The sequence below is a fragment of the Triturus cristatus genome, chromosome 7 (genome assembly GCF_964204655.1).
Source record: "Triturus cristatus chromosome 7, aTriCri1.1, whole genome shotgun sequence".
NCBI classification, from domain to species: domain Eukaryota; kingdom Metazoa; phylum Chordata; class Amphibia; order Caudata; family Salamandridae; genus Triturus; species Triturus cristatus.
Genome location: NC_140590.1, coordinates 792,444,517 through 792,466,309, shown reverse-complemented (window position 1 = coordinate 792,466,309; position 21,793 = coordinate 792,444,517). Strand labels below are relative to the sequence as shown.

General features: G+C 49.2%; 1 protein-coding gene across 4 annotated transcripts in view; it reads left to right on the top strand.

The window, feature by feature from the left end:
- Window positions 1-21,793, top strand: part of LARP1 (La ribonucleoprotein 1, translational regulator) — a 938,019-nt gene that overhangs the window by 709,848 nt on the left and 206,378 nt on the right. For all 4 annotated transcript variants that reach the window (XM_085617634.1, XM_085617633.1, XM_085617636.1 and 1 more), the window contains exon 14: window positions 20,928-21,034. In XM_085617634.1, coding sequence (XP_085473760.1) covers window positions 20,928-21,034 — 107 coding nt within the window. The remainder of the gene's footprint in view (window positions 1-20,927; window positions 21,035-21,793) is intronic.

The window sequence follows — 21,793 nt, the reverse complement described above, 5'->3', positions numbered from 1 at the left end:
AACATCTGAAAATGTAATTACTTACCTGTTTTGGATAAATGTCCCAGTACTGAGTCTAGACACCTAGTACTGGATTACAAAAGTAACGATAACCTACTGTACCTGTAACCTACATTTCCTTCCATAGGGAATCATTGATTGTTTGCTCTGAAATATTTTCAAAGTGCTCACTTTTGAAATAGCTAAATATTAGTTAAAAATCAGTACAGTACCAAAGTCGACTTTCAACAGCTGATTCTGAGAACTGACCCAGGACTGGATCTAGGATCCTAGCCTGGAATTACAAAAGTAATCTAAAAAGTAATCTGTTGCATATAATTTGAATTTATCATTGAGCTCAATGTATTGTGTTTAGAAATAGGTTGCCTACTGCAACTATTTGTAACTGTTTACTAAAAAGTCTATTGCATATGCAAAAGTATTTTTATGAAACCTCTCCTGTCGAGAAAGTATATTTTAATTCCAAGTGTTGGTTCTAAAATAAAACAAGCATATATTTTTTATATACAAACCATTGGCCTAGAGTTCAGTTTTGCAGCGTGAATCTTTCTGGATTCACTATGCTGTGCATTATTCCGCGATCTGGTGGTTGGGTCCGGATTCGTAGTCTTTCTTCTTTTTTCTTTTTTTTTTTTCTTTTTTTTTTGTAGCCCAGGTGGGCGTCGACGTCCCACCATTTGGTGCACCTCTCGTAACGTCGTCGTGCTTCCTGCGGAAGTCCCACCTTTGGGGCGCCATCTTCAAATTCTTTTTTCCGCCGTTGGGTCTGGATCGTCATCGAGAAGCTCCAGGATTTCAATCGAAGTAAGAAGGAGAAAACGCAAGTTTCGTCGAGGAATGAACTACTAAGATCTCAGAGAGGAATAACTTGCATCCGGGACGCGAAGAAGGAAGAGTTTTCACGAATTTTCTACGACGCCCTTGGAAAATGCGCACTCAGAGGCTCTGAGCAGCCTTTGGGGTAAAACTGGACGAGGAGAAACCGAAAGCTGATTTCCTTCTCGAAACGCTGCTCCCCATTCAGACGAGGAGCCAGTTCCTTCCCATGCTCCAAAGTGTAATGAACCAAGGGAAGGAGGCCTTTAAGGAACCAGCAACATGCCGGTCCATCACGCCCACGACGGAGAAGAAGTACAAGCACTCCTCCCTGGACCCGCCTTACATCAAGGGAGCGGTCACTGCCGACTCCATCATCGCTTCCACGGCCAGGAGAAGGGCCAACGTGCCAGCGACCTCGGGGCCACCCCCCGATAAGGAAAGCAGGAGGATGGACCTCACTGGGAGGAAGGTGGAAAGGAACGCCGCCATGCTCTGGCGCATGGCGAATTCCAACGCGCTTCTCAATCGACACCAGCACTGGGACGAGATGGGGGGGGAACTAGTGAAACACCTCCCTGAAGAGTACCGCCAAAGAGCCTCCCACCTTGTGGAAGAAGGTAAAAATATAGCCAATTCATGCATTAAGACTGCATTGGACGGGGCGGAAACTTCAAGCAGGCTAATGGCCATAGGGATCACCGAACGAAGACAGGCCTGGCTGAGAATCTCTGGATTCAAACAGGAGGTGCAGAGCAACATATTAAACACCCCTTTCAACGGGGAAACACTATTCGGGGCGACAGTGGACGAAAAGCTCACCCAGCTGAAGAAAGAGAACGAGACTGCAAGGTCCATGGGGGCCCTACAGTTCAGGGGGATGAGAAAAGGCACTCCAACTAGGAGACCCTACGGTAGAGGGGGTAACCAGCAGGGAGCGTCGCACCAGATGTTCCAGCAAGGACAGCAGGGTGAAAGTCACGGCCAGCAAAGTCAGCAAAAACAAAACTGGCAGTACCAGCCTCGGGGCCAGTCCTTTCGCGGTAGGGGAAACGGACGTGGCCAAAGGAGACGAGGGGGTGACCAACCCTCATCTAAGTGACTCGGCACGCATGGGGACGCCCACCCACAACAGACCCCCGGGGTGAGACGCAATGCAAAAACAACGAGGGGGGGGGAGAGACCCGATCGCCTACGAACATCCAACACCGGTAGGCGGAAGACTGGGCCTCTACCTACAGGAATGGCAACGTATAACCACGGACAAGTGGATACTGAACGTCATACAACACGGTTACTGCGTGGACTTGGAGGGGACGCCTCCAAACAGAAAACCAAAAAAAAGGCAACGCTCAGGTCAGGAGCTTGCTCAACTCAGAGAGGAATCACAAAAGCTGCTCGAAAAGAGAGCCATCGAGCCGGTGCCTTACAAGGAAAGGAACAAAGGGGTCTACTCGAACTACTTCGTGGTACCAAAAGTAGACGGAAATCTCAGACCCATCCTGGATCTGCGATACCTAAACAAATACATCAGACCTACCCAAGCTCCGGTCCTGGCTAATGGAAAGGACTCCCTTCAAGAAGTGCCCTCGATGTGTGTCCAAATTCCCCCACACCGATCTCCACGAAGTATGTAATCTCTGCATCTCTCCTGAACACGAGGCTTGAGACTGTCCGGCGTGTAAGTCCTTCCGGTCCAAGAAAACCATTCGAGACCGAAGGGCCAGAAGAACCATGGCACACTCGTCGACGGCGATTCCGGACGACATCTTCGGGGAAGGTGTCGACGCTCCAGAAGAACACCACACCGACGAGGGACTCGTCATCGCCTCTGAAGCCGACGATTCAGATGTTGAGGACATCACTCTGGCACAGAGGGTCCCCTTTCAGAATACCTCCCCTTTCAGAATACCTTCCCCACCTCCACCTTCCCCTCCATCTTCTCCATCCCCACCTCATCATCCCCCAACACCCTCTCCGGATGATGATGATCAGGGGGATCCTCATGATGACATAGGAGACGTACCCCAAGATTTACCTACAGGGGACCCCACTCCCACAGGCTACCCAGACCCATGGGCCGATTATAATATCCCTGACATCCCTAAAGTCCGACAGGATGATCTCTACCCTTCCAGACCTTCCCCACCAGAAGACTCACTGGGGTTCAACCATCTACTACAAAGGGCGGCACACTATCACGGGGTAGATCTCCATACCGACCCCGTGGAGGAGGATTTCCTCCTCTAAACGTTTGACACCACACATAGGACTACCTCCATATTGCCTATGCTCAAGGGAGTTATAAAACATGCGCCAGAGGTCTTTAAAGACCCAGTCAGAGCCAGGGTCGTTAACCCGCGCATTTAAAAGAAATATAAATCCGCCCCTACAGAAGCACCACCACCTGACAGTCTAAACTCTTGGACGCATCAGGCAAGCGTACTGCATCCCAAGCTGTCAACATATGGCGTATCGCTAATACACAAGCGCTACTAGCCAGGTATGACGGGGCCCATTATGACGAATTAGAAGCCATAATGCAACATCTCCCTGATAAATACAAACCTAGGGCCAACGAGCTAATTCAGGAGGGCAAAACCATTACTAATACCTCCATATGTTGTGCCCTAAATGCAGCAGACACAGCCTCCAGCGCCATCAATTCTAGTGTCCTCCTCCGTCGCCATGCCTGGCTAAGGATCTCAGGTTTTAAACCGGAGGTACAAGCCTCCATCCTCAACCATCCCTTTGACCAGGACCATCTGTGGATGAGGCCCTAGAAAAGATGAAAAAGGACACAGACACGGCAAAATCCATGGGAGCCTTACAATCACACCCTCCCAGGCGCTCCTTTCGCCGCTCTTCCTTTCGGAGCACATCCAGAGGCTACTCCTCCGACACCGCTTCCACCCCATATAAGGCCCCTACCCAGTCCACCTTTACAAGGGGCTACCAAAGAGGCGGCTACAGGGGCAACAATAACAAAGGCAGAGGCAAGACAAACACCGCCCGCTCTGCCACCGCACCTACCCAATGACTTCCCTCCACTCCCCCCAGACCATCCCACTCCGGTCGGGGGCAGACTCTTAAATTTCCTCCCTGTCTGGGCCACCATCACCTCGGACAAATGGGTAACACAAATAATTCGTTCAGGCTACTGCCTAGAACTAATATCTACCCCCCCCCCCCCAAAAAATTCCACCCCGACAACGCCCAATGTCACAGGAACATCTAACACTACTAAAGCAGGAGGTAATCTCCCTCCTACAAAAGGGGGCGATAGAAAGGGTTCCTACCAACCAACAAAATACGGGGTCTACTCCCTAGATTTTCTCATACCAAAAAGGGACGACCCATCCCAGACCTCAGGCCCCTAAACCAATACATACACTCAGACCATTTTCACATGGTAACCCTTCAGCAGGTACTTCCACTGCTTTCCCACAACGATTTCCTGACCACTTTAGACCTCAAAGATGCCTATTTCCACATTCCTGTTCAGAACGCTCACAGGAAGTTCCTCAGATTTGTAGTGGACGGCCAACTCTACCAATTCAAAGTACTCCCATTTGGAGTCACCACAGCACCACGAGTATTCACCAAGTACCTAGCAGTAGTGGCAGCACACCTGCGGAGACAATACATCCATGTCTTCCCATACCGGCTAATAAAAGCCAGTTCATACAACCAGTGTACAACACACGCACTCCACTATCCAACTACTTCACCAACTGGGCTTCACGGTAAACCACGCAAAGTCCCATCTCAACCGTCCCACGTAAAACAATATCTGATTGCCACTATAGACACCTCGAGCGCTAGCCTACCCCAGTCCTGCCAGGATAGCAAGCATTCAAGCTCTATTCGCCAAATTTCAGCCACAACACTCTTCCAGCTAGAGTGTTCATGCAACTAATAGGAAGGATGGCCTCTTGCATATTCATAGTACCCCACGCAAGACTCCAGATGCGTCCTCTCCAAGAGTGCCTAGCACGCCAATGGAACCAGGCCCACGGTCAATTAACAGATCTGGTGCAGGTAGACTGTCGTACCCATCGCTCTCTGCAGTGGTGGACCACCAAAAACCTTTCCAAAGGGCGACCGTTCCTGGACCCGGTTCCTCAGGTAGTACTGACAACGGACGCATCGCTTTCCGGCTGGGGAGCTCGCCTATTACATCACACCATGCAGGGCAGATGGACACCTCAACAAAAGTTACTCCACATCAACCATCTGGAATTACTAGCCATATTTTTAGCCCTAAAATCTTTTCAAACACAGATTTCAGGCAAAGCAGTCCTAGTCCGCACAGACATGACAGCCATGTACTATATGTGAGAAAGTGGCTCTGTATATACTGTTCCTTAATAGGTATAGGGTGTACAGAGTCCACAGACCCCAAGGGTTTAACAGAGGTTAAAGTTAGATATAACCTTACTCTCCAAAGTGGTAGCCTGGTCGAGCAGTAAGGCAGTATCAGAGGACGTGTAAAGCATTTGTTGTACACACTCAGTCAGCAAATAGTTCCACACACTCAATAACTGAACTCTAGGCCAATGGTTTGTATATAAAAAATATATGCTTGTTTTATTTTAGAACCAACACTTGGAATTAAAATATACGTTCGAGGCATATGAGCTGCAGATTGTACACTTAGCATAGATCGCCATCTGGTGTTGGGCCCGGATGTTTGCAGTTTGTTTTTGTTCTTTGGACAGTCTTTGGAAGTCACGAGTTCGGTGACTCTTCCTTCGGTCCGTACTGCGCATGGGCTTCGGCTCCATCCTCAGATTGTTTTTTTCCGCCATCGGGCTCGGATGTGATACTTCGTGCTCCGGCTTCGAACTTCTACGGTTCCAGCCTCGACGGAAAATCCTAGTTTCTTCGAGTTTCTTCATCATCATCTTCATCTCTCGAAGCGGCACTTTTCTCCATCCCGTACATCGGCACCGGCCTTCGGGCCCTCCTTGACTCCGGTCCCGGCCGATGGAAAGGACTCCGTTCAAAAAGTGCCCAAAATGTGGGTCTAAATTTCCCCACACCGACCTCCATCAGGTGTGTAACCTTTGCCTCTCTCCAGAACACGAGGCCAGAGACTGCCCCGCCTGTAAGTCTTTTCGATCAAAGAAGACCATCCGGGATCGAAGAGCTCGACGCACCATGGCGCACTCATCGTCCGCAGCTCCACCGGACATCTTCGGAGACGGCGCCGAAGCTTCGGGGCAACTACACACCGAGCAGGAGGAAGACGTCGTCAGCGCTTCCGAGGCCGACGACTCCGACGTGGAGGACATCACACCGGCGCAGCGGGTCGTGAGTACTGTACCCCCTCCAACCCCCGCGCCCAAAACCAAAGAGACTCAGGTTACACCCTCGCCTGCTGGCCTGGGTAAAACCAAGACCAAAGCTTCTATCACCCCACCTTCGGGCCCGGTGTCGAAGCCTCCAAAGTCTCACGGCAGCTCGGGATCGAGCCAGCCGACGCCCGGTGCCGAAAAACAGCATCCGGCACCGAAGAAAGTAATACCCAGCTCGACTCCGAAGCCACCGGTGCCGAAGCCTGGACTCTCGGTGCCGACCAAACACAAATCTCCGGCGCCGAAAATACCGGAGGCCCCAAAAAAGCATGGCGCACAGAAACCATCGAAGCCCTCGGTTCCGAAATCATCGGTGCCAACGGACGATTCGGCGCCACTGGCTCTGTTTACACCAGACCCTTTACAAAAGACTGTCTAAAGATCCAAAGACTGGGCTATTGACTTTAATTATCAAGAAAAGACGCCTTGATACTCCGGCTCCTCCTCCACCACCCAAACGGAAGTACTCTGCTACTTCTCCCCTCAGAGTGCCCTCCCCACTACCTCCTCCCCTGCCTCCTCCACCTCCTCCACCCCCTCCCCCTCCCAGGTCTCCGCCACCTTTACCTCATTACTCTCCGACCCCGTCCCCAGATCCGGACGACGGGGACCCGGACTATGACCTGGCGGACGCCCCAATGGATCCCACTCCACCGGGGACCCCAGACCCATGGGAAGATTACAACAACCCTGATATACCTGATATGCCTCAGGACGACCTATACCCATCCAGGCCGTCTCCTCCAGAGGACTCCTTAGGGTTTCATCATTTAGTGCAGAGAGCAGCACACTACCATGGGGTGGACATGCACAGCGAACCAGTGGAAGACGACTTCCTACTGGACACATTTGACATACAGGACAAATCCACATCTATTTTGCCCATGCTTAAGGGTGTCACCAAGCATGCCGCTGAGGTGTTCAAAGACCCTGTCAGGGCCAGGGTACTGAACCCTAGAATAGAGAAAAAGTACAAGGCGGCACCCACAGACCCTGCTTACATTAAGGGCCCTGCTCCCTTAGATTCCCTAGTTGTCTCTACAGCTAGAAAGCGGGCTAACTCCCAGTCCTCAGGAGAAGCCCCACCGCCAGACAAGGAATACAAACTCCTAGACGCGTCTGGCAAACGCACCGCCTCTCAAGCTGCAAACATGTGGCGCATTGCAAACACACAAGCGCTACTTGCGCGCTATGACAGAGCACACTACGACGAACTTGAGGCTCTTATGCAACACCTTCCCGAAAAACACAAGCGCAGGGCTCATGAACTGATACAGGAGGGTAAACTAATTACAAACACCTCCATTAAGTGTGCCCTCGATGCAGCCGACACTGCTTCTAGAGCCATAAATACCAGTGTCCTGCTTCGTCGCCATGCCTGGCTCAGGATCTCAGGGTTCAAGCCTGAAGTCCAGGCATCCATACTCAATCACCCCTTTGACCAACAAACTCTCTTTGGGCCAAAGGTAGACAAAGCGTTGGAAAAGATGAAAAAGGACACAGCAAAGTCTATGGGGGCACTACAAACACAAGCCTCTAAACGTTCCTTTCGACGCTCGTCCTTTCCTGGCACAGGCAGATGCTTCTCCACCGATAGCGCCTCTACCTCCTACAAGTCCCCTCCTCAAAATACCTTTTCAAAGGGCAACCAAAGGGGTGGTTACAGAGGCAACAACAATAAGGGCAGGGGCAAAACTAACACCACCCGTTCTGCCACCCCGCCCGCACAATGACTTCCCTCCGCTCCCCCCAGACCATCCCACTCCGGTCGGGGGCAGACTACAAAACTTTATCCACGTATGGGAGTCCATAACATCGGACAAATGGGTGACCCAAATCATTCGGTCAGGGTACTGTCTCGAGTTAACATCTACCCCACCCAATATCCCACCAAGGCACCGTCCAATGTCTCAAGAACATTCCACACTGCTCAAACAGGAGGTACTCTCCCTCCTCCAAAAACACGCTATAGAGCAGGTCCCCGTCAATCAGCAAAATCTAGGGGTCTACTCCCTATATTTCTTAATACCAAAGAAAGACGGGACCCTCAGGCCCATTCTGGACCTCCACCCTCTAAAAGCCTACATACATTCAGACCATTTCCACATGGTCACCCTACAACAAGTCCTCCCGCTCCTCTGTCAGGGAGACTTTCTCACTACCTTGGATCTGAAAGACGCATACTTTCACATTCCAATACACCCCTCTCACAGGAAATACCTCAGGTTCGTGGTGGACGGGCAGCATTACCAATTCACGGTTCTCCCCTTCGGGGTCACCACCGCACCACGGGTGTTTACCAAATGCCTAGCGGTAGTAGCAGCACACCTCAGACGTCAACATATTCACGTCTTCCCTTACTTAGACGACTGGCTGATAAAAGCCGCGTCCTACCACCAATGTGTGCAACATACAAACAGCACCATCCAACTGCTCCACCAGCTAGGCTTCACGGTGAACTATCAAAAGTCCCACCTCATACCATCTCACACAAAGCAATATCTCGGGGCCACTATAGACACCTCCAAGGGTATTGCCTATCCAAACTCAGCCAGAATCACAAGCATTCAAGCCTTACGCAAAACATTCCTTCCTCAACACTCTCTTCCAGCAAGAGTGTTTATGAAGCTCATAGGAATGATGGCGTCTTGCATTTTCATAGTGCCCCATGCAAGACTCCACATGCGTCCACTTCAAGAGTGCCTAGCACAACAGTGGAACCAGGCCCAGGGTCAGCTGATGGATCTGGTGTTGGTGGACGGCCGCACACATCACTCTCTGCAGTGGTGGAACACCACAAACCTTTCCAAAGGGCGGCCGTTCCTGGACCCGGTTCCTCAGGTGATTCTAACAGCGGACGCATCGCTCTCCGGCTGGGGAGCGCACCTCCTACACCTCACAATGCAAGGTCTATGGACGCCACAGCAAAAATCGCTCCACATCAACCATGTGGAGCTCTTGGCGATCTTTCTAGCCCTAAAATCTTTCCAAAAACAGATTTCGGGCAAAGCAGTCCTCATTCGCACAGACAATATGACTGCAATGTATTATATCCAAAAACAGGGGGGGACACACTCTCCCCAGCTCTCCCGCTTAGCCCAGAGCATATGGAGATGGGCAATTCCCCAAAACATCTTTCTCCTGGCACAACACGTTCCAGGCGTACAAAACACCATGGCAGATCTGCTCAGCAGACAAACGCAACAACTACACGAATGGCAACTGCATCCACAAGTTCTTCACCCATTCTTCCAACAGTGGGGGCATCCTCAGATAGACCTCTTCGCCACCCACGAAAACAAAAAATGCCCAAGCTTCGCCGCCAGATACCCACACCCATTGTCCAAGGGCAATGCGATATGGATGAACTGGTCAGGCAGATTTGCATACGCCTTGCCACCTCTCCCACTAATTCCATTAGTGGTAAGGAAGCTACAACAACACTCCCTCACACTCATTCTAGTAGCTCCGACGTGGGCCAGGCAGCCGTGGTACACCACACTACTACAACTATCAGTGGTACCACATCAAAAACTGCACCTATCCCCATGCCTCCTAACCCAGAACCATGGAGAAATCAGGCACCCGGACCCAGCTCAGCTCAACCTGGCGATCTGGCTCCTGAAATCTTAGAATTTGGATACCTTAACCTTCCCCCTGATTGCATGAACATCATCATGGAAGCCAGACGTCCTACCACTAGAGCATGCTATGCCGCAAAGTGGAAAAGATTTGTAATTTACTGCCGTAACAATACAATCAACCCTTTAGATGCATCCACACAGCACATCATATGCTATCTGCTCCATCTTCACAGGTGTAACCTGGCATATTCATCCATACGCCTACAAAATAGCTTATCTACAAAACAGACAGCATTTATCACTGTTCAGAGTGCCCGCTATTAAAGCCTTTATGGAAGGCCTTAAACGAGTAATTCCTCCCAGGGCACCACCTTCCCCTGTATGGAATCTAAATTTAGTTCTTACACGGCTAATGGGTCCGCCCTTCGAACCAATGCATAAATGTGAGCTACAGTTTCTCACCTGGAAAACCGCTTTTCTCGTAGCTATTACTTCCCTTAGAAGGGTTGGTGAAATACAAGCGTTCACTATACAGGAACCCTTCCTACAAATACATCACAGCAAGGTCATACTTCGCACAAATCCGAAGTTTCTGCCCAAGGTCATTTCCCCCTTCCATCTCAATCAATCGGTGGAATTACCTGTCTTCTTCTCGCAACCTCAATCTGTTGCAGAGAGGGCCTTACACACACTCGATGTTAAAAGGGCCTTGTACTACATACAAAGAACGCAACCTTTCAGGAAGACTAAACAATTGTTTGTTTCCTTCTCTCCGCCACATAAAGGCAACCCCATCTCTAAATCAGGGATAGCTAGGTGGATTGTAAAGTGCATACAAATTTGCTATCAAAAGGCAAAAAGAACATTATCTGTTCCGCCTAAAGCCCACTCTACAAGAAAGTTAGGGGCTTCTATGGCTTTTCTAGGGAATATACCCTTAGATGACATCTGCAAAGCAGCCACATGGTCTACACCGCACACCTTCACAAAACATTACTGTGTAGATGTGCATTCCAAGCAGCAAGCTAGGGTGGGCCAGGCTGTACTAAAGACACTTTTTCAAACCACTGCAACGGATACCGGTGGTCGCCGCTAAGGTTGGGTACTGCTATATAATCTATGCTAAGTGTACAATCTGCAGCTCATATGCCTCGAACGGAATATGCTACTTACCAGTATGCATCTGTTCTTGGCATGTAGAGCTGCAGAGTTGTACACGCCCACCCGCCTCCCCGGCTACCTGTATCCGTTCCAGTACACCTTATTTAGATACAACACACATGGGTTTCTCACTGTTATTACTACGCTCCATCATTTCCCTGTTGGCGAAAAACAATCTGAGGATGGAGCCGAAGCCCATGCGCAGTACGGACCGAAGGAGGAGTCACCGAACTCGTGACTTCCAAAGACTGTCCAAAGAACAAAAACAAACTGCAAACATCCGGGCCCAACACCAGATGGCGATCTATGTTAAGTGTACAACTCTGCAGCTCTACATGCCAAGAACAGATGCATACTGCTAAGTAGCATATTCCTTCTTCCATAGGGTAACATTGACTGGTTTCTCTTGAAATTTCTTCTAAGTGTGGAGTTTCTAAACTTTAAAATATTCACCTAAAATCAACCGAGTAACAAACGGAAATACTCAACTGCTATTAGGAGAGATCCCAGTCCTGGATCTTGGTGCCCAGCACTGACCCTGTAAAGTACTTACGACCTTACTTACCACTAACTCAATTTTCTCTCATAGGAAAACATTGACTGTTTTTCTGTGAAATTTCTTCAGTCGATTTTTGCAAACTACTAATATTCTTTAAAAATGGTACCAACTGTGAAAGCGTAATTACTTAACTGTTTTAGATAGATGTCCCAGTACTGAGCCTAGGAGCCCAGCACTAGATTACAAAAGTAACAAGAACATACTTTACCCGTAACGCGAATTTTCTTCCATAGGAAACCATTGTTTTTCTGTGAGATTTTGCAAACTTATAATTTTGCAGCGTGAATCTTTCTGGATTCACTATGCTGTGCATTATTCCGCGATCTTGTGGTTGGGTCCGGATTCGTAGTCTTTTCTTTCTTTTTTTTTTTTTTTTTTTTTTTTTTTTTTTGTAGCCCAGGTGGGCGGCGACGACCACCATTTGGTGCACCTTCCGTGACGTCGTCCCACCTTTGGGGCGCCATCTTCAGATTCTTTTTTCCGCCGTTGGGTCTGGATCGTCATCGAGAAGCTCCAGAGTTACAACCGAAGGAAGAAGAAAGAAAAGCGAGTTTCGTCGACAAATACTGCAGAGATATCACAGGAAAGGAAGATATTTCATCAGGAGCGCGAGGAAAGGAGGTTCAGCCCCTTTTTCTTCGACGACCTTGGAGAATGCGCACTCAGAGGCCCTGAGCGCAATGGACAAGACGCCATTCAAGTTCTGCCCAAACTGCCACCACAAGTTTGCGCAGAAGGACCAGCATCCAGTCTGCAACCTCTGCCTGCCAGTCGAACACCAGAGTAAGGACTGCAACGCCTGCTCAGCCTTCGCGCCGAAGACGCTCTGGGTGAGGGAGCGGCAGAGAAGAGCCAACGCCAGCATGGATGCCAAGGGTAAGGCCCCGTCTCTCTACGATCTGGGCCTCTCCACGGACGAGGACGACAACATCGCCGAGACAGCCGAAAACTTCACGGTCGTAGAGACCGACAAGAAAAAAGAAGACTAGGTAAGAGAATCGTCGAGCACAAAACAGAAAATACCTCGAAGACACGAGGGTGACTCGAAAAAATCAGAGTCAAAGTCCATGAATGGAGCCCCGGCGCCGAAAACTTCGACGACCAAAGGGGGAACCATGGACAAGAGGCCGAGCGGATCCTTCGAAAAGGACTCCCTGGTGCCGAAAGACGCCGAAAAGCAAGGGTCGTCGAGGACAACCCAGGATTCAGGGCGATCGACGCAGAAAGAACGGTCGACGTCGACGCAAGTTTCGACGAAAAGACCCGCGGTCGACGCCGAAAGCATCTCCGAGATGGAGAAAAAGAAGAGGCGGCTCGAGGCCGAAATGGAGAACATCCTTCAAAGGAAGGAGTTCGACGCAAAGATGAAGGAATTCAAGATTCCAACAGTTTCATCGACGGACGTCGTCGAGGTCGAGGACGAATTCGACACCGAGGGCCTGACGAGGGATCTCGAAGAGGAAGACAAGACCTATTATGACGAGGAAGCAGAGGAAGAAGACCATCAGTCGGCCTACGGCTCGGCACCGTCGACCAGCCACGAGATCGAATGGCATGATCTCGACACCGAAAACCCGGAGGAGCCCGTGGACACGTACCCTTCGAGGCCTTCGCCACCCGACGACATCGGGGTGTACAATATGGTGGTCAGGAGCGCAGCGACAGCCTTCGGCGTCAAACTCGACGAAGAGAAGCCGAAAGCCGATTTTCTCCTCGAGACCCTGCTCCCCATCCAGACTAGGAGCCAGTTCCTCCCCATGCTACCAAGTGTGATGAATCAGGGGAGAGAAGCTTTCAAGGAACCATTGACCTGCCGGTCGATCACGCCCAGGACTGAGAAGAAGTATAAGCACTCTTCCCTGGACCCCCCTTACATCAAAGGTAGCGTGACCGCCGACTCCATCATAGCTTCCACGGCCAGGAGAAGGGCCAACGTACCAGCAACCTCGGGCCCACCACCTGATAAAGAGAGCAGGAGGATAGACCTCACAGGAAGAAAGGTCGAGAGGAACGCCGCAATGCACTGGCGCATGGCAAATTCCAATGCACTCCTCAATAGACACCAGTACCAGCACTGGGACGAGATGGGGGAGCTAGTAAAGCACCTCCCCGAAGAGTACCGCCAGAGAGCCTCACACCTAGTAGATGAAGGCAAAAACATCGCCAACTCCTGCATAAAGACGGCGTTGGACGGGGCAGAGACTTCAGCAAGACTCATGGCCATAGGGTCACCGAGAGAAGGCATGCATGGCTAAGAATCTCGGGATTCAAACCGGAGGTGCAGAACAACATCCTTAGCACCCCCTTCAATGGAGAGACACTGTTCGGAGCAACAGTTGACGAGAAGCTCACCCAGCTGAAAAAAGAGAACGAAACGGCGAGGTCCATGGGGGCCCTACAGCTGAGGGGAATGAGGCGAGGCAATCCCTCAAGGAGACCCTACGGTAGGGGAGGAAACCAGCAGGGGCTGTCGCACCAGACGTTCCAGCAGGGTCAGCAGGGTGAAGGTCACGGACAGGGTCAGCAGAAGCAAAACTGGCAGTACCAACCTCGGGGCCAGTCCTTTCGCGGGAGAGGGAACGGACGTGGCCAGAGAAGGAGAGGGGGGGACCAGCCCTCATCAAAGTGACTCAGCACGCAGGAGAACGCCTACCCTCGACAGGCCCCCAGGGGTGAGGCGCGAAACAGTAACATCAAGGGGGAAAGAAGGATCAAAAGCCTACGAGCATACAACACCAGTAGGCGGAAGGCTGAGGTTCTACCTTCACGAGTGGCGGCGTATAACCACGGACAAGTGGATACTGAACACCATGCAGTACGGATACTGCGTAGATGTGGAGGAAAAACCGCCAAACAGGAAGCCAAAGGGAAGGCAAAGATCGGCTCAAGAACTGACCCTACTCAGAGAAGAAACACGGAAACTCCTAGAAAAGAGAGCCATAGAGGAAGTGCCGTTCGGAGAACGCAACAAGGGGGTCTACTCAAACTACTTTGTGGTGCCGAAAGTAGACGGAAACCTCAGACCCATCCTGGACCTGCGATACTTAAACAAGTTCATCAGAACACAAAGGTTCAAGATGACCTCGCTGCAGGAGGTACTGCCCCAAATAAGACACGGAGACTTCATGGTCACTGTGGACCTCAAGGATGCCTATCTGCACATCCCGATAAACAGAAGGCACAAGGGACTTCTAAGGTTCAACATAGACCAGGAACACGACCAGTTCACAACCCTGGCCTTCGGATTAAAATCGGCGCCAAGGGTTTTTACAAAATGCCTGTCGGCGGTCGCGGCCCACCTGCGAAGGCAGGGGATACACGTCTACCCCTACTTAGACGACTGGCTGGTCAAGGCAAACTCACGCGAGAAGTGCGAGAAGCACGCAAAACGCGTAACAGATACTCTCACGAATCTGGGGTTCTCGATTCACTGGGGGAAGTCATCGCTGGAACCGGAGCAGGTGAAGATTTTCCTGGGGGCAAAAATCTACTCCCTGAACAGTACAGTGGTGCCCAGCGACAGGAGGACAGATGCCCTACTGAAGGAGACGCGACTCTACCAGAAGGGGCGAGCTCTGACAGTGAGGTCAGTGAGCAAAATGATGGGGATGATGGCGTCGTGTATCGAGCTGGTGCCGAACGTACGCCTGCACATGAGACCATTCCAGGAATGGCTACAACAGCAATGGTCACAAGCAAACGGAGGTTGGGAGGATCTAGTGGTTGTTACGCACGCAGTGCAGGAGGAGATAACTTGGTGGAACAGAGACAACATGACAGCAGGGAAAAGCCTGACACCACCAAACCCAACAATGACCATTACCACGGACGCATCGCAAAAGGGATGGGGAGCGCACATGGACAACCTCAGAGTGAGGGGTCTGTGGGCTCCAGCAGATGCGGTTCGCCATATCAATTACCTCGAGTTGAAAACAATCCTGCTAGCCCTGAAGGCATTCCAGAGGCACCTGTTCAACCAGAGGGTGTTGATTCAATCAGACAACACCACGGCGATGTTCTACATCAACAAACAGGGGGGGACACAGTCGTTCCCTCTCTCCTCTCTGGCGCAGGAGAATAGGAGATGGGCCATACCTCTCAGGATAGATCTACTGGCAATTCACCTACCGGGGAAGGACAATGTGGAGGCAGACTGGCTAAGCAGGCAGACCTCGGCATCGCACGAGTGGGAGCTCAATGGCCAGGAAGCGGAGAAGCTTTTGAGATGGGGAACTCCCACAATAGACCTATTTGCAACACGCCAAAATGCAAAATGCCAAAGCTTCGCGTCCAGGCAACCAGATCAGCAATCCAAGGGAAATGCCCTATGGATAAGCTGGTCGAGGACATTTGCCTACGCCTTTCCACCGATACCCCTGTTGCACAGAGTGCTCGACAAGTGCAGAACCAGCAACATGACTCTGATCCTAGTGGCTCCGCAGTGGGCAAGGCAGACATGGTTCTCACAAATTCAAGAAATGGCACAAGGCAATCCATACAGGTTCGAGAGGAGAAAAGACCTGCTCTCAATGCAAAACTGAGAGGTCCTGCATCCAGAGCCAGAGACCCTCAACCTGGCGGCATGGCTCCTGAAGACCTAGAGTTCGCACACCTAAGATTGCCTCACAGCACTATGCGAGTGCTACGGGAGGCAAGGAAGCCAACTACACGAAAATGCTACAGCGCAAAATGGAAGAGATTCACTGTGTGGTGCAGGAAAAAAGGCCTGCAAAACAGAATGACAAGGGACTCAACAGTGCTGAGGTACCTCACACACCTTCTAAAGAGTAACCTCTGCTCGAGCTCCCTAAGGGTACACCTAGCGGCGATCGTTGCCTACACCAGAGGTGAAAAGGGTGGTAGTTTCTTCACCTCGCAGGTGGTGAAGAGATTCATGGAGGGAGCCAAAAGAATGGCCCCGCCGAAAAGGTTGCCGCCACCGGCATGGAATCTAAACGTGGTTCTGACGGAACTCATGAAGGCGCCGTTTGAACCCATTCACAAGGCCACACTGCAAATGTTGACGATGAAGACGGCCTTTCTAGTGGCCATAACCTCACTACGCAGGGTGAGCGAGCTTCAAGCGCTAACGCTACAGGAACCCTACATTCAGATTCACAAGGACAGGGTAGTCCTGAGGACGGACCCGCACTTCATGCCCAAGGTGGTGTCGGCGTTCCACACGAATCGGAGTATTCAGATACCAAGTTTCTTCCAAAACCCGACTACAAACGCAGAAAAGGCCCTGCACACCCTCGATGCCAGAAGAGCGGTGATGCACTACATTGAGAGAACCAAGGAACTCAGGAAGTCGAAGCAGCTGTTTGTGTCCTTTGCTACTAGCTTCATGGGTAGGCCAGTGACTAAGGGCACCATCGCAAGGTGGATTGCCCTCACTATTCAATTCTGCCACAAACAGGCTGAACAGGAGCTAGCGGAGGGGCCCCAGGCTCACTCCACAAGGAAGAGGGGGGCCACTGTTGCCTTCCTGGCGAACACGCCCATCCAGGACATTGGTCTCGCGGCAACTTGGGCATCTGTGCACACGTTCACGAAACACTACTGCGTGGACATTCAGATGAATAAGGAAGCACAGGTTGGACAGAAGGTGCTTCAACACATTTTCAACGACCAACGCTCATCTTCCACCCAGCCGCCACAAAATTAGGAAAACCGCTACAAAGTCTATGCACAGCATAGTGAATCCAGAAAGATTCACGCTGCAAAACGAATAGTTTCTTACCTGTCGGTGTAGTTTTGCAGCTTGAAGATCTTTCTGGATTCACTAGCGAACCCACCCACCTCCGCCAGAAAGATGAGGCTGGAGGAAGAGGGGGTGAAATGGAAAAGATCAAGAAATGAAAACGTACAGAAAAATGGACAAGAAGGATTAATCAATCGCCTAGGGTTAAAAAAAAAAGGGAAAAAAGAACCCGAAGATGGCGCCCCAAAGGTGGGACTTCCGCAGGAAGCACGACGACGTCACGGAAGGTGCACCAAATGGTGGTCGTCGCTGCCCACCTGGGCTACAAAAAAAAAAAAAAAAGAAAGAAAAGACTACGAATCCGGACCCAACCACAAGATCGCGGAATAATGCACAGCATAGTGAATCCAGAAAGATCTTCAAGCTGCAAAACTACACCGACAGGTAAGAAACTATTCGATATTCCTTAATGTATAACTTAAACGCAGTTTCTCAACTGCTTACAGGCGGTACACTAGTGCTGGATCCAGGATCCAACACTGACCTAGAAAAAGTAACCATAACCCCACTTACCTGCTAAGTGAATTTCCTTCCATAGGATAACATTGGTAATTTGATCAGAAAAAGTTTTTAAGTGTCAACTTTTAAAATAGAAAAATATCGCTTAAAAATCACAACCATAACTAAAACGTGTTTACTCGTTTCCAAGAACTGTCCCAGGACTGAATCTAGGATCCAGTGCTGGAGTTAGAAAAGTAATCCTGAAAGTAATCAATTGCATATAACTTAAAATTCCCATTGAGCTCAATGTATTATTGTGTTTGAAATTGTGTTGCCTATTGCAACAAACTGTAACTATTGCATTTCAAGTCAATTGCCTCTTGCAAAGTATTTAACTAAAGCATCGCATTCTGAGAAAGTATATTTTGATACCGATTGTTGATTCTAAATTAAAACAACCATATATTTTTATATACAAACCATTGGCCTAGAGTTCAGTTCTTGAGTGTGTGAGACCATTTGCTGACTGAGTGTGTACAACAAATGCTTTACACTGTCCTCTGATACTGCCTTACTGCTCGACCAAGCTACCACTCTAGAGAGTAAGGTTATATCTAACTTTAGCCTCTGCCACACCTCTGTGGACTTTGTGCACACTGTACCTATTTGGGAACAGTATATACAGAGCCACTTTCCTACACTTGGTATGTAGCATAATCCTTCCTCCCATAGGATTGCATTGTCTGCTTTTCTGTGCAAAATGTGTAGAGTTGGGAAATTGTATGAAAACTTAAGCAACTGTACACTTACAAAAACTGATTTACTCACATTTTACCTAGGATATGTCCAAGTGTGATATCTAGGCATATAACACGGAGTAGAAAAAGTAACAAACATTTTTTTGAAAAGTAATTGCTAAAGTAATTTCAATAGTAACTGAAAAGTTATTTCAACTGGTTATAAACAAGGGATTTACCTGTACTCAATCCAACTGCATTCATCTACATTCAAACTGTATTCAACAGCATTATTCTTGCTAAGTACTATTACACTTACCTGTACCAGGTCTACCTTGGTTCTTGAAATAAAATTCAACAAAATGTTATTTTTTATACAAAACCAATTGGTCAGAATTTGTCTTTGTGTGTAAAATGATTTATTTACTGAACATTAAATGCCATCTGATAAAACCTTGCTGCTCTCCCACACTACCAAAAATAGAGTAAGGTATTATCTACTTTAGCCTCTGCTTATCTTTGGGTATCCACTGGACTCTGCACACTATACCTTGCTTTTATTGTATTATATACAAATCCAGCTTCCTACACGTCTGTTGCTTTAAATTGGACAGGTTGCATTTTATAAGCGGTGAAAGTGAATCAATCAAACATGTTTGTGTATCAGAGGGCTACAAAGATCTGTTTGCCTCTAGCATATTAACTCCATTCTGTTAGTTTTTCAGGTTACCAAACGGAATGCTAATGTTCGTGGCATGTGTAACTGTAGATACACATGCTGTGTACACTCTTACCATCTAGTGTTTGGCTCGGATGTGTGCAGCTTGTTTTTCTTCTCAGAAGCCTTTTGAGTCCCGAGGTAGTGACTCCTTATACTGGTCCACTGCTCCATTGTTAGGTTATTTTTTTTCCGCTGCCCGATTCAGACGTGTCTCCACTTAGATCTGGGTCGACAAATCGCGGTGACCGTCGGCCCGTACTGCCTCTCCTGACCGGTTGGTTAAGCAAACCATTCTAAAGCACTATTTCGACGTTGTTGCAGTCCTTGGTGGGTTTGTTAACTGGGATCTAGTAGACCCCCCCCCACCTGGAGCCCTGTACCCTGCAAGGTCTACTCCAATGTCTTTTTCTCTGCTCCTGGCACCAGCATCGAAGACAACTTCAAGCCCATCTTCGAAGACTCCATCAGAGCCTGAACCTTTCTTGGTGCCAACGAGCCAGAAACCATCTTTGGTGCTGAAGCGCCTGTTAACCAAACCCCCATCCTCCACTGCATCCGGGGATAAAGAGCAGCCCATTCTGCAGGGCCTTCAACATATCCACAATTCCCTATTCCTCCTAAGAGGAAATTGACTTTTTAAGAGGCTCTTGGCCTGGAGGCTGAACCACTTACTAAGACTAAGAGGCGCCCGGGTCGGGGCACTAACCCTGTAACGTCTAGGTCATGTCCTCCTCCTCTTCCATCCTCTCCTCCATCTCCCTTCCAAATATTTCCTCAGCCACCAGGAGCACCTCCTGCCTAATTACCAGGGGGCGCTCCACATTCTTCGAAAGCGGCGGTGGTGGGATAGCCACGCTAGCCACTGGATCCCAATGGCGCCCTATTTGACTCCCCAGCCATATGGTGACCTGTGGGAGGAAGGATATCTACCTACCCAGGTAGACTGATCCAGGCCTTTCCCCGCCTAACCATCCCTACCAGATAACTCTACCTCATCCAATGAGGTTATGCATCTGGCTGCCGGCTTGTACAAGGTGGAGGTGCATGAGGTTCAAGAGGATGAAGGCTCTCTTGTGGAGACGCTGTCCTCCACCCAGTGCACTTTGCACTTCCTCCCTATGCTCAGGGAAATGCTCAAAACCACTCCTGTTTTAGTCTATGAAGAGCATGTTTATTCACTGCTACACATGCCACTAACAGAAAAATGTTACCCTGTTAACATCTGTTCATGGCATGTCGTGTTGTAGATTTGCATATGCCTACCCTTCCTCTTCAGAAGCCTTAGGTTGTTGCAGATGCATTCTCTAACGCTTTGCATGGACAGCTTTTTCTGTTTCTTGTTCGTAAATTTCATCCTCGCCTGTCATGCGTGAAAAGAATCTTAACAATGGAGCTGATGCCCATGAGCATTTCCAGTAGCAGGAGTCACTATGCCTTGTGACTCAAAAGACTTTTTACTAGATAAATAAGTTATATATGTCCAAGCCCACTAGATGGCAGGAATATGCAGATCGTGTGAATCTACAGCACTACATGCTACAAACAGATGCTTACTAGGTAAGTAGCATTTTTCTTTCCTGACGAACTTGAAAAAGGTTTCTTCCCCTGTAGAATTAGTATAAGAACCTTTGTTGAAACACTGTGCTTGGTGACACTCTAGGTTTCCATCAATCTTTCTGATATGGAAAAGGATATGAAGTGTTTTCTTAGTTGTTATGGAGTAACACCCTTAAAGATGTGGACCATCAAGCACAATTATGCTAACTTTTGTTTTTATCCGTCAGACTCCCCGAAAGAGAAAGACTCGACACAGCTCGAATCCCCCAATGGAATGCCATGTGGGCTGGGTGATGGATTCCAGGGAGCACAGACCACGCACCACATCCATCAGGTACACAGTCTCAAGGGGTGATTTTTAAAGTATGGAGAAAATATAGCTTAGTGGTCTGTATTGGCACGTGTAGCACCAGCTAAAACCAATTTTTCAAACCGAAAATAGGAAACACTAAAACATGTGAGGACTTATCTTGGACCTGGTCTACATTAAGGGGTACACTAGATTGGATAGCCATGTTAATACCTGTAAGAACTTTGTCAGGGTGTCAAAGATGAACAATCGGGGCTCCCTTGGTGGGAAGGTGAATCATGGGGGTTTAGACATTTGATTCAGTATGGCAAAATAAGTTGCTGCCAAAATACCACTCCAAATATTGTTATAGCTCTCTTGGAGCTAGCCACTTGATTTGTTAACATTGATCCAGTATTCTTGGGTCAAGTCGACACAAAGAACTTAGAATGTGTTTGGGTCTCTGGTCTTTAGTAAGAGCTACGCTACTCTAAAAGGTTTTTAAAAGATTCCTAAAGATTGAGAACCAGAGTAAAAGGTGGTGGCCTACAAATGTAGAGGATAAAAAAAGGATTTCACCCAGCGGAGCTGAAGCTCCTTGCAAGATGTTGTCCACAAAATTAGCCCAAGATGAAGAAAAATATTGCTATGAAACCCAAGATACAGCCAAGCAACCGGCACCAGCAGTGCCTCATACACTCACTCATTCACACACATACTCATTCACTCACACACTCATTCACACTCTTGCTCGCACACTCATTCACACGCTCGCTCACTCATACGCTCGCACACTCATTCACA